This window comes from Vombatus ursinus, unplaced genomic scaffold (assembly GCF_900497805.2).
Source record: "Vombatus ursinus unplaced genomic scaffold, bare-nosed wombat genome assembly UNPS02014812.1, whole genome shotgun sequence".
NCBI classification, from domain to species: domain Eukaryota; kingdom Metazoa; phylum Chordata; class Mammalia; order Diprotodontia; family Vombatidae; genus Vombatus; species Vombatus ursinus.
In genome coordinates, this window is record NW_020954590.1 from 40,044,200 (window position 1) to 40,057,850 (window position 13,651).

The 13,651-nt window shown below is 36.6% G+C and overlaps 1 protein-coding gene across 1 annotated transcript in view; it reads right to left on the reverse strand.

Moving 5' to 3' along the window:
• Nucleotides 1-9,673: 9,673 nt before the first annotated feature.
• RAB12 (RAB12, member RAS oncogene family) overlaps nucleotides 9,674-13,651 on the reverse strand; it is a 41,790-nt gene continuing 37,812 nt past the window's right edge. The window contains exons 5-6 of the mRNA XM_027876795.1: nucleotides 13,169-13,273; nucleotides 9,674-11,662 (exon numbers count right to left, since the gene is read on the reverse strand). Coding sequence (XP_027732596.1) covers nucleotides 11,549-11,662; nucleotides 13,169-13,273 — 219 coding nt within the window. The 3' untranslated portion in view covers nucleotides 9,674-11,548. The remainder of the gene's footprint in view (nucleotides 11,663-13,168; nucleotides 13,274-13,651) is intronic.

Consider the following 13,651-nt stretch of genomic DNA (forward strand, 5'->3'; position numbering starts at 1 on the left):
TCCAATAGAAACCTCAGCTGACCTTGAAGGTCTCCCCTCTACATCACATAGAGTCACATTGAAAGAACTCTGGAGAAAAGTAGAGTCAGCTCTGGACTAAGTGACAATTAGTATTTTATTTGAGTACAAATGGATTTCCTTTTTTAAAAGTCAATAAATTAAATTTATTTTTAAAATGTATCTGTTTTAATACCACAATCATTTCTTATACACTTATTCCCCATCTCCACTACTTGAACTCTCCCTCCCTACATTTTTTAATGAATAAAAATCTATTTTCTCTCATTCTCATTCCTAATAAAAAGAAAAAGAAGAAATAATCAAGTAAAATAAATTTCCTGATTGGTCATGATGAAAAAAAGTTTCATCATGCACCTGGAGTGCATCACCTTTCTGTCAAGAGATAGGTAGCATATATCATCATCAGGCCTTTGGAATCATGGTTGGTCTTTCCATTAATCAGAATTCTTAAGTCTTTCAAATAGTTTTGTCTTTATAATATTGTCATTATCAGATGAATTAGAACTCTTAAGAATACCAACTAATATAGCAACTGCCTTCCCATCTACCACATTTGGCATCTATACTTATCTGATGTCTAGATACAAAATGGGTCTTTACATTTATTTTGTGTTCAGTTGTGTTTTTGTATTTATATTTACATTATTGTAGTCATCATATACTTTGTTCTCCTGGTTCAGCTTACTTCAGCCTGAAGTATTTTTCTGAATTTTTCATTTCTTACAGGGCAAAGAATATTTCATTATGCTCCCATGCCACAATTTGCCAAATTATTTCCCAATTCATGGATGTACATTCATTTTCTAATGAGTTGAGTGAAAAGTAAACTCATACTGTACATTCTTTTCCAGAGCAGGATCAATATTATTGTTTGCAAAATTGTGAACCAATATAAATAAATTCTTCTTGCCAGATTGGGCCTATTAGGGAAGTCATTAACCATATGTGCACCTCCTAAAGAGCTCTGTTGAATCCTGTAGACCAGAATATAAAAACATTGCCTTTAAGTCCCTCTAGGACTTATAGGAGTTCAGTGATAATTAAAGGGAGATGGAGTTGGTGTTCTTTAAACATACTCTATAAATATCCTTAGAAGATGCTACCAGAGATTGTGCAGTGACTATACAATGGCAGGCACTTAGGAATGTAGAGAGGATCCTTGCCTCCCAGAACTGACCCTCCCAATAGTCAAAATATAATTGATTGAAAACTATTCTTTGGGATTGGTATAAAAGACAGTAGGGAAAAAAGCACTAGTTTTGGGGTCCGAAGAGCTTGGTTTTAATCTCATCTCTGACAGTTACAAAGAGTTAGAACTGAAAGGGATCTCACAGATTGTGTCGTTCAGCCCTTTGTTTTAGAGATGACGAAACTGAAACACAGAGACATTCAATGATTTACCCAAGATCGCATAGGTAGCAAGAAAGTCAGGATTTGAATTCAGTTCCTCTGACTATGAAACTATCATTCTACAAAATAGGGTTAGTAATACTGGCCTCACCTTCCTCATAGGGCTATTGGAAGGAAAGAGCTCCTAAATACTCTATGTAAATGGTGGCTTTTATTACAGTACTTAAAAACTGCAGCCAGACATTTTCAAGAAATAAAATTATTTCCTTCTAAAGTAATGCTTAGACATTACTAAAGCGGTATAACAAAGCTGATTTGCTTTTATCAAAAAGGGTTTTTCTCACATTATTATTAAAGACAGCATGATGTCCTAGAAAGGGCACTGGTCTGGGAATAAAGAGACCTGAATTCTATGAAGCAAGCAATAAACATTCATTATGTGTCTGCCATGTGGCAGCCACTTGATAAGAAGACACCAGTTAAATAGTTTCTACTGTCAAGAAAGGTACCCTCTATTGGGGAAGAGAAAAATACATATGTTGCATTTACAAAATAAATGCAAGGAACTTGTGAGGGAAAGACACCAGCAGCTATGGGGAGCAGAAAAGCTTCATGTAGATGATGGTGCCCCAGCTCTGCCAGTAGAAGAGATGCCTTGTTGCAGTCCTTTTTTTCTGTTTCTTTCACTATCTCAAGGGCGCCACTTTGTCACTCAGCTGTCTGTGTATTGTTTCTTATTCTCACTGCTCTCTTTTAAATATGGTGGCCTAGATGGTCCCTTTCTTCTTTAAAATTTTATGATTCTGCAACTACACAGCTGGTCTATGTCCTTTCTCATCCTCTAAAATGCTTTAATTACATCACTTTGTGTGTGTGTTAGTGATCATTGATAAAATGCTATTACCAATATATACCCACAATGCATCTTTCCACTGTTTTATGAGTTATTCCTAATTCCCAATCCAGTTATTTGCAATCTTCCAGTAAAGTTCAACTTTTTGATTACATTGATGGCTCATTGATGGTCTGTGTGTGTTTCATAAGCCCATCTAAGTCTGGCTCTTCAGATTCATCACCAGATTGGCTGGAGGGTGATTAATTTTTTTTGGTCATAGTAATTGCCAAAGACTCCTCATTAAAGCTTTAGAGGGGTTGCAATCTGCACCACACAGGGGAGTGTCCACGCTGACAAAAGCAGATCCTTGAAATATTGAAAGTATGTTTGAAATTTCACACATTCTAAACATCTCTAAAAATACTATTCATATGGACTATGCCTTTAACCATGTATTATTTCTAGTATTAGTTGAAAACACTTTTTATTTCAAAGATCTTAGTCTATAAATAATTTAGAAAAGATTCTAAAATGAAATACACTTGCAAACTGCAATGAACGCTGTGCTGCCTAACATTTTTGTTAGTACTTTAGCAACACCTAATGGACAGTTGACATTATTACATGTGCAAGTCAAAATTTTTCCATATCGTTAGGACATTTCAAATATAATTCTTCCAAAATTTAAAAAATAAATTAGATATTCTTAGGTCAGATAATGCTGACATGGTCACTTCATTATTTTAAAAGTTATTTAAATTTATAAATTCATCACATAAAAATTCATTAACTATTTAAAAATACACTTGAGTATCACTCAAGTATATTTTTAGGATTCATTCACTTTAGGATCAACTATAGAAATTGAAAATATCATCAGGAACTGGGTCTACATAAGAATGTACTAATGGTTTATTGGGCTAGATAAGGTGAAAATTTTAATAATTTAATTTTCTAAAGTACAGTAACAGTTTTATTATTGTAGGTGGTACAGATAGAGCACTATCAGGACCCAGGAAGACCTGGCTTCCAAGAATCCTGCCTCAGCTACTTATTAGCTGGGTGACCATGGGCAAATCACTTAACTTCTGTTTCTTCATTTATAAAAATGGGAATAACAAATAGCACCTACTTCCCAGGGTTGTTATGAAGTTAAAAATCAGATAATATTTGTAAAGGGATTTGCCAGCCTTAAAGCACTACAAAAATGAGACAGCATGTTGTAGTGCAAAGAAGTCAACACTCCTGAGCACACCAGATTAAATGCAAGTGGGAAATATTTAACAAAATAAATAAAAATACAATAAGACATAGATAATGTTAATGTAGTTTTCTAAGTCAACATGCAGCCCACAGGGGCCCCCATTTCTATTACAGTTTGATGTAACTGTTGTAGTGGACAGAGTATGGGACTTTGAGTTAGCAAAATGTGAGCTCGAATCTTGTCTCTGAGAATCTCTACCTAAGTGAAGCTAGGAAAGAAATGTAAGTGGTCCCAAGTTGACCTCATCATTCCCCTCCTCACCAAACTGTACCTCGCCTTACCTGCTCCATTTTGTTTGTAGCCTTACCATTCTCCAACTTCTAAACCTTGAAATTTACTCACATATATCACATTCAATCTATTGTCACTTCCTCTAGTCCACTGGTATCAACCTTAAATAGATATTGGCGCCATTAAACCATAGATAAGGATCCCAGCAGGCAACATATTGACTTAAGAAACCACATATTAACATTATCTGTGTTCTATTGTATTTTGGTTTATTTTGTTAAATATTTCCCAATTACATTTTAATTTGTTTCTGGCATTGTTGATGTTGCTATATAATATCCTTTGTATCTGTCTTCTAGAGTGCTGGGCCTGGTGTGAGGAAGACCTGAGTACAAATCTGGCCTCACTCACTTAGTAATAGCTGTGTGCCCCTGGGCAAGTCACTTAACCTTGTTTGCCTTACTTTCCTCATTTGTAAAATGAATTAGAGAAGGAAATGGCAAACCACTCCAGTATCTTTGCCAAGAAAACCCCAAAATGGGGTCACAAAGAGTTGGACAGGACTGAAGTAACTAAACAACAAATTCCATTCCAACTGTATACCCCAGTTCTGGCTCTCAGCACCTCTCCTCTGAACTCTTACATGAATTCCCTGACTTCTCTTTCTGTCTCCATTCTTGCCCCTCTGCATTTCATCCATCCTGTTTTACCTACTGCAATCCTCCTCAGTGTGCATAGGAGATAAAGTAAAAATTTACAATCCCGACATTCAAAATTATCTAAACTGGCCATTCCTTTTTTTTTTTTAAAAGGGAAAACATTTTGCAATGCTAACCAGCATATCAAGAAAGTCTGACATTACATGCTGTGTTCCACTCACCTAATCCCCTACCTTTGTCAGAAAAGGGGGAGGGAGGTCCCTTCTCACCAAGCTACCTTTCAAGACCCAGCTGAAGCCCTACTTCCTCTATGAAGCCTTCCCTACCTGGTGTGTTTTATCAGTAGTGAATTAGGAATCTCTGCTCAACTTAATGACCTTGAGTAAGTCTCTTCCCTTCTCTAGCCTCAGTTTTCTCATCTGCAAAATAAGGGATTGATCATGGAAAATGCTATCCATATTCAGAGAAAGAACTATGGAGTCTGAATGCAGATCAAAGCACACAATTTTCTCTTTTGGCTTCTTGTTTTTTCTTTCTCATGGTTTTTCCCTTTTGTTCTGATTCTTCTTTCACAATATAACTAATATAGAAATATGTTTAATATGATTGTACATGTATAGCCTATATCAGAGTGGGGAAGGGTGGAATTTAGAACTAAAAATCTTATAAAAGTGAATGTTGAAAACTAAAACTAACTAAATAAATTTAAACCAAAAAAAAAATAAGGGATTGATTTCTGTAGACATTTCTAGTTCTACATCTAGTCTGCAGTCATTTCTCCCTGAATTCCTGCCTCTTTCAAGTTTAAAATATGAAGGCTAAGCTAAATGAATTTGAGTCCCTTTCAGCTCAAAATCATATAGTCTTTATTGACAATTCTTCTCGGTATATTTATTATTCTACCAAATACTGACTCACACCCTGGAAAGCTTAGAGTGATACATTCTTTTATTAAAAAATCTCCTGGGAATGAAACTCCTTTATATGGAGCAGAACTATCTGTGATGTGTGGCCACATTAAAAAGAAATCCCTTCGGTACCCAAAGCTCCAGATCTATCATTTCTTTCCCCCGCTCCACCCACGCAAAGTAGCAACGATGGAATAACTGGTTACCCTTGGCCTGAAATCTGTAGAACAATAATAATGATTATGTATATATATACATGTATATGTGTATACACATATATCTTTATATTTTGCAAAGCACTTCCCTAGCAATAATCCTTTAAGATAGCTAGTGCAAGCATTGCTATTTCAATTTACCGATGAAGAAACTGACCAGAGGTTAAATGACTTGCCCATGATATCCAGGATGTTTGAGGAAGGATTCAAACACCTATCCATTATGGTTCGATGTCTTTACACTAAAGTATTATACCATTAGAAACTTGTAGTTTGGTTCTTTTTTTTTTTTTTTTTTTTTTTGGTTAGGCAATGGGATTAAGTGACTTGCCCAGGGTCACATAACTACTAAGTGTTATGTGTCTGAGGTCAGATTTGAACTCAGATCCTCCTGAATCCAGGACTGGTACTCTATCCACTGTGCCACCTAGCTGCCCCTAGTTTGGTTCTTTGTACTCTGTGGAATCAAGCCTTCTCCCTTTTTTCATAGATTGTAGATTCAGAGATGGTAGGGACTTTAGAAATCATCATGTCCAACCTTCTCATTTTATGGATGAGGAAACTGAGGTTAAGTGATTGTCCAGTTAAGTGTCTTAGGGGGTGGAGTGTGATCCCAGGAACATAGAATTAGGGCTAAAAAAGTTCTTGGAGTCCCCTCATTTTAGCTCAGTATGGGCTTGGAACTCTTCCCGAATTGAAATCTGGCCTCAGACACTTACTAGTTGTGTAACCCTGGGCAAGTCATTTCACCCTGTTTGCCTCAGTTTCCTCATCTGTAAAATGACCTGGAGAAGGAAATGGCAAAACACTCCAGTAACTTTGCCAAGAAAATACCAAATGGGGTCATGAAGAGTTAGACTCGACTGAAATGACTGAACATACACTATTATTATTATTAATAACTGGAATGGTGGGCTGGGTTAGGGGTCCTACTTGAATTGCTGCTAATTATTGGTAAAATCCTATTATAACATTCTAGGCCAAAGAAGGATTTCTTAATAACAAGTGCTGACCTGTCTTAAGCAGTACTTTTTTTGTGAATACTCCTTTAAATAGTAAAGCTTTTTGATAAGCGGACACAACAGGGAGTCACTATTACAAAAACGACAACCCATCTTAACAGAATGTGATTGCTAAACCTTACATGGTAGGATGCGGGAACACCAGTAATAATGATCTCTAATTCTTTCATTATATCATGAAGCAGCATTTATCCTTCCACTCCTGTTCAGCCCTGCTTCACATATTTTAACCACTTAACAAAAATTATTTAAACTCCTCAAACTCCAACTAACAAAAAAAGCATACAAAAATAACCAGAAGTCTAAAGTAAGAAAAGGATTGGGAAATGGAGGTTGTAAGACTCCCCATTTCCCTCATGAGGATTTTTTTCCTTTTTAAGTAATTATGGGGACTGAATATTAGCAATTTCCTCCCTAGTTCCTGCAGTCCGGAATCCCGCTCCACTTTATATGTGCTGCTCTGCCTGGTTTCAATGTCATGAGCAAGATCCTTTCCTACAGGTTACCCCATGGTGTCCTCTACTTTCCTGCCTCCTTTTGTGTGGTCTTCCCCTTTAGATTATAAGCTCCTTGAGGACAGGGGCTATCTTTTTTTTTATTAATTGTATTCTTAGGGTTTAGGTTTAGCACAGTGTCAGGCACTGTTTAAATGTTTATTGGATTGGATTAGATTGGATTCCATGGCAGCAAAATGTAATCCAATGATCCAATGCTGGTTTCCATTGCTCTTTCTGCAATTCTAGTCCCTTCTCTTCACCCAGATAATGAAGAAGTAGCTTTATAACTGCCCTGCCCACCACATAAGGATTACTGCGTGTTTCAAATGAGATCATAGGAAAGATAACTAAAAATAAGGTGCAAATTATAAGGTTCTACAAAGTACTTCATATATCTCATTTATCTTCACAATGACCTGCGATATAGACAGTATCTGTGAAAGTGCTTGAGAATTATAACTATGTAAGTGCAAACTATCATTATTGTTAAAACTAAACCTCAGAAAACAAAAAGGACCTAAAAAATAAAATAAAACAAACAACCCATCAAATCTATGAACTTCAAACAGTAAAACAGACATAGTCAAAAAAAGTACCAGACTGAAAAGCAGGAGACCTGAGTTCAAGTCCTACTTCTCTCATTAATTACCTTCTTGACCACAGAGATATCAGGAAAGTTCTGTCAGTTTCTTCACATGTAAAATTAAAGGAATGGACTAACAATTCTTGACATCCTTTCTAGCTCAATCATTCTAAAATTTTTTAATTTTGCAATGAGAATTTTTTTTTAGATTGCTATTTTTTGGAGTTACCAATAAGTTAGTAAGTGGACAAAAAGCAGAAATGCAGACTAAAATGATCACAAACAAAATGAATAAGCCACATGATAAATACTTGACCCTTGAATAAAAGAATGGCATTCTATGATTGCAGCAATTCGGCATCACCAGAATACTTATTGCTCTAAACTTTACTGGGCCACAAGTACTCCAAGTCCCCAAAATTGACCTGTGAGTGAAAGCACAACCAGTGCTAAATGGGGTGGCCAAAGAGGCTGGCACGTCATCAGGAAGAAGCCAGGCCTCAGTGTGAACCAGAAGATGTTAAGATCGGGAAAGGAATAAGATGAAAGAATTTATTGACTATGGAACAGGCATTCCAGAAGGCACAGTGTTTGGTAGATTTTGTTTTGAGACTTTGGGGGAAGGAGGGTTTGAGGGGAACAGGAGAAGGAATCAGTAATGGGAAATGGGGTTTGGATGATGACCTGCATAGGGTTCAGAATCACTGGGAAAGGGAAGGTAGGACCAGGTAAGAACCGTTAATCATTAAGTGAAAATTTACAAAGATTTTCAAAGTCAGTAGTATTACAGTCTCAGGATGGACAGTTGGGAGGAGCAAGGGCTTGGAGCAGGAGTGATGATAACTCTCCTTCCTTGAGGAAGACGACCAGGCTGGAAATTGAATGAAAGGCCCTCTCTCCCTTCACCTTCACAGCTATGATGGAATGGCACTGCTTTTCCCACAGGAGGCTGAGATCAGGCAGGAGACAGGTGGGGTGGGACAGACCTGTCTTTTCTTTCCTTGTATCCTCTACAAGATATACTTAGCAGGAGCTGATATCCAAGCCTCAGTCTTGGAATTAGGTTGGTGGTTTGTTCCTTAATGGTTATGCAGGGTATTGTAGAAGGAATACTGGATTTGTATGCAGATGACCTGTGGTTGAATCCCACTTCTGCAAGCTATGTAACCTTGGGCATGAGTCATTTTGCTATGGTCTTCAGTTTTCTCATATTAAATATGAGTTCTGAATATTGTAAGTTACTAGAAACCATTGAGATTGCGGAAGGGACAGCAAATAGACCAATGTGATTAGCATTTACATAAGGCTGAAAGGTGTTTTACATGCTGTCTCATTTAATCCTCACTATAACCCTATGAGGTGGATGCCATCTTTCCCATTTTACTGATGAAGAAACTAAGGCTGAGACGTTAAGTGACTTGCACAGGGTCAGTGGCTGAGACAGGATTCAAATCTAGGTCTTCCTGAAAGTAAGTTTAGCACTCCAACCACTGTGCCACCTGGTTCAAACCCTACAGCTAGACCAAAGTGCATGGAGTTAAGTTTTTTGTACGAAATGTGTAAAAATAGGAGGAAACCAGGCTGAGAAGAGCTTTAAATGCCAGACTAGAGTTTATAATTGATCCTAGAGGTAATATGGAAGCCCTAGATATTGAGTGGGGATGGAGTAGACATAGCCAGGTCAGCTCTTTAGTAAAAGTCACTTTTTTTTGGCTAGGCATTGGGGTTAAGTGACTTGCCCAGGGTCACACAACCAGTAAGTGTCAAGTGTCCAAGGCCAAATTTGAACTCAGGTCCTCCTGACTCCAAAACCAGAGCTCTATCCACTGCGCCACCTAGCTGCCCTAGTAAAAGTCACTTTGACAGTTGCATAGGGGATGGGTCGAAATGAGGAGACTAATTAGGAGGAGGCTATCGCAATAACCCAGGTTAGAAGTGATGAGGGTTTGATGTGGCTTTGAGTGCAAGGGATGTATTTATATCTATATCTATCAGAGTAATGTTGTGGAGAAGGATGTGACAAAATTTGGCAACTGACTCGATATGTGGAGGAGATGAGAGTGAAAAATCAAAGATGACACCAAGGTGTCAGTTAACAAGCATTTATTAACTCCCTATATACAAGGCAGTATGCTAAGTGTGTTGGGGTTACAAAGACAAGTGAAATAGTTCCTGCCCTCCAAGAGCTTACATTCTACAGAGAGAGGACATTACATGTACACATGTAAGTACATACAAAAACATGCAAAACAAGTACATGATCTTTTTGCGGGGGAAGGCATTGGCAGTGGGGTGATCAGGAAAAGCCTTAGAGAAGGCAGCACTGAAGATGAGCTTTAAAGGAAATCAGAGATTGTTAAGTGCAGAGGTGAAGAGCCAATGCATTCCAGGCATGAGGGGGACAACATGTGCAAAGGTGTGGAGATGGGAAATGGAGTGTTATCTGTGAGGAACAGCGGTGAGAGTGTGCGAGGGGGAGTACTCACTGTAACATGGCTGGGGAGGTAGGCTTGAACCAGAAAACACGGTTGACCACCAAGTGATGACTTTTTCAGCCACAGAATCTCTTGGGTGGCTGGGTGTAAAGTTTATTTATAGGTGAAAGGAGTACTCAATGCAATTACAGATATTTTGAAGTATTAGCGCATACATCCATGTCCTTCCTAGGACTAATACTTTTCTGTATAAAACATATTTAAAATACAAAATTTATTCTTCATAAAGGATGCTTTCACTTAGCCATCACTATATATACACATTTTATAATAAACACAAATAATGGCAGCAATTTCATTGTCATTCATAAATACAAAATTTTATTTGGACTTCATTAGTTTAGAAAGACCACAATGCTTTTCAATGCCACGACAATTCAAGACACTCAAAGTTATTCAAATATGTTACTACTTATTTACTTTAACTAAACAAAGTGCAGCTTAATAAAAGATATACCAAAGATAGAGTTCACAAATTCATTATCAGACTCCTCCCCCAATCCACCCCAACAAAAAATAGAATACAGTATATGCTGGACAGAACTTAAGTTTCACTTAAAAAAAAAGGGGGGGGGTTTGTTTGTTTCTACCATTAAAAAGGATCAAGATATCAGGCAAATACATATATGTTCCTTGATATAGGAAAGGTATCTTCAAAAAATTCCTTTAAACAGGATTTGCTTAGAACAACAGCGTTATTTTAACATCTGTAATAGTTTCAAATACATCTCTTTTACTTGAACTCTGTGGTTCTTAAAAGTATATTGTACAGTCTGTTCATTAAGGAACTGTGACAGCAATATTGTTCTCTTAGGTCTAAGTCAAGCCCAATATCTCTAACTCTAGTTATAGGCTATAATTATTAACATACTATTAAATAAATATTTTTTAAAGGATGGAAATCAAATGGATTTTTGCTTTGCTGCAGAACAACTCCAATGCTACAAAGATGCTACAGCTGAAAAAGTCTTTTGAATAAAGAAAAAAACAAACAAACCATGACTTAGGGAAGCTTTATTCAAAAAATTCTTCAGTTTTACAAATTTATCTTTAAAATAGTTAGCAAAGCACCAAATACTCTCTTCATACCAGAATAATTTCTGCCATTTTAATATAATTGACAAGAACTATTAAAACATTTATTTGTAGTATTATAGATTTCATTTCTCCCACTCCTTTGTATCAGGAGTACTGCAGTTTCCCCAGTGCCTACACAATATTTATAACACTGAGATAATGAAGGAAATATACAAATGTATGGGTGTGTGTGTGTGTGTGTTGTGTGTAATGTGTTACATAGTTGAATCCTACATAGGATTAAATATTTGCATATTTACAGGTTAGTGTGGAGCTCTGACTTGGATAACAAAGTGCGACATGAAGTTGTCAGAATGATTGTAGCGCAGAGTTGAACAGATACTCTTCCCCCTTCCCAAGAATCTTTTTTACTATGTCCCTAAGGAGCAAATCAACAGCAACGGACATGTGGTCTTGGTGGAGGCAGTTCTGGTGGTATTTCTGGTTCTGGTTGTAAGGAAAGGATGCTGTTGGATAATTCATTCCTTAAAACATCCAGAGGCATCTTTAAGACGAGAGGGAAAGAACGTGTAAGTATTTAACAAAGTTACCTTTATACAGGTTTTTCAAACAGTAAAAACTAAACAGAAGTGAAAATCTTACTAACTCCTAAATAAATAACACCTGCATAACAACCCCAAAAAGACTTGTTATTCCCATTTATACTGCCCTTTGGAGTTTGCAAAGTCTTTTTAAAAAATGAGTCTCTGAGAAACTTAGCTTCACATCAAATTAAAGCCCATCTGGCCCATTACTTTTGGGGAAAAAGTTAAGAGCAATGCTTCAATTACTTTTTTGATTAACTGAAATATGTTTTCTACAAAACCATAATTTGGTACATTGGTAAAGAAAGAAACCGCACTTGCTAAAGAAGACCCAAAAAAATACTGAAAAAAATAACACCTTAAAAAATAGCCTAACCCAAATGGCAAAAGAGGTCCAAAAAGCCAATGGTAGGGCTTATAATCACTGCATCTCCACTGTCCCCTCCCTGTGGCATGAAAGTCAATGGAGGGACAGCTCCTTAGAGTCACTGCCCTGATCTGCGCTCTGAGGACAAGTCTGTTGAAGTGCAACAGCCTCATTACCAGGAAGCTGCCCATGCTGAATGCTTCATGGCACACATGAAAAACATACTTCCAGTTCAATGTAGCCTCTTGCACATCCACCATGATGCTGGTGGAGTGTTAGCAAAGAAAGCAGAGGTTCTAAGAAACAAAAATCATTCAGGATGAGAAGGCGCGTGATTGGCTGTAGCTTATACAAGTGGAGAGAAAAGCCACACCAATGAGGTTCTGTTCCACTGAAGTATATTACCATAAGTATAAATGCCTTTATAGACAAGCTTTGAGATCAATAAATTTGTTAAAAAATTTTGAAATTATGTTTGAACCCAGAAGATTTCACATAAGTGATAACACCAGTTAAATAAACATTTATGTAAAAAAAAAATTATGTTTAAATCTTTGAGTATAAGCCAATCATCAACATGTTCAAAAATGATTTGTAACTCCTTGGTTTTAAGACTGTGGTAAGTACCTACATGCTGCATAATATTCTTCAAAAAAAAAATCAGAAATGATGGAAAGATAAGTATCACTTTAAAAGTATTCAGTACTCAAGAGGTACTGAGATCCTGTGTAAATAAATCCATTTCAATTCAAGTGAGAAAAAAAAGGGAACAAATGGAACCTGGTAACAGAGCATGTTCCTTTTATCCTATCTGGTTATTCTATTAAAACCTCGATGTTTAAGTACTTAAAGAAATGTGTTACATATCAGCTCTGACCTGCACTGCAAATTCTTATGTGGTCTAAGTGGCCCTAGGGCCATATCTTCAGTGATGGTTAAAGTGAAGATCAATGACATACTTTAATATTGTATCTGGGTCTGGTCGTTCAAAGTAACCAAGGGAATTTTAATTTCCATATTAAAGTCTTTAAACCAAGTCATGGCAAGTGGTAAAGTTCAAGGTTTCACATCCAGTGGGGAATAACAAAAAGAATTTTACCTTTTTCAGAATATCATCAACAAGTTTTAGAAATATCTCATCCACATTGAAATTATCCTTGGCACTTGCTTCACAGAATCTCATCCCAGTTATCTGTTGTGCAAACTATTGGAAAGAGATTAAAGAAAAAAATTAAAAACCAAAACTCTTAATTGTTGGCAGCAGCATGATACAATTATGCTTTAGCACTAGCTCAGCTATTATTAGCTGTCTGACCATGGATACATAACTGTTTCTGTAGCTCAGCTTCTCATCTGTAAAATAGGGTTAAACTTCTTCTAAAATTCTGTGAATTTCATAAAAACTAACAAAAATTTATTATATGTTAAACAAATACAAGTTTTTATATTCTAAGAGTTAAAATTTTCCTTAAATCAAACCAGTTACAAAGTTTGGTAGATTTGAAATTGGGAAATCTGAATATGATTTTGCCTATTTATACTGAAGCCCTTAGTGAAAGCCTACGAAGCTTACAATGTTAGA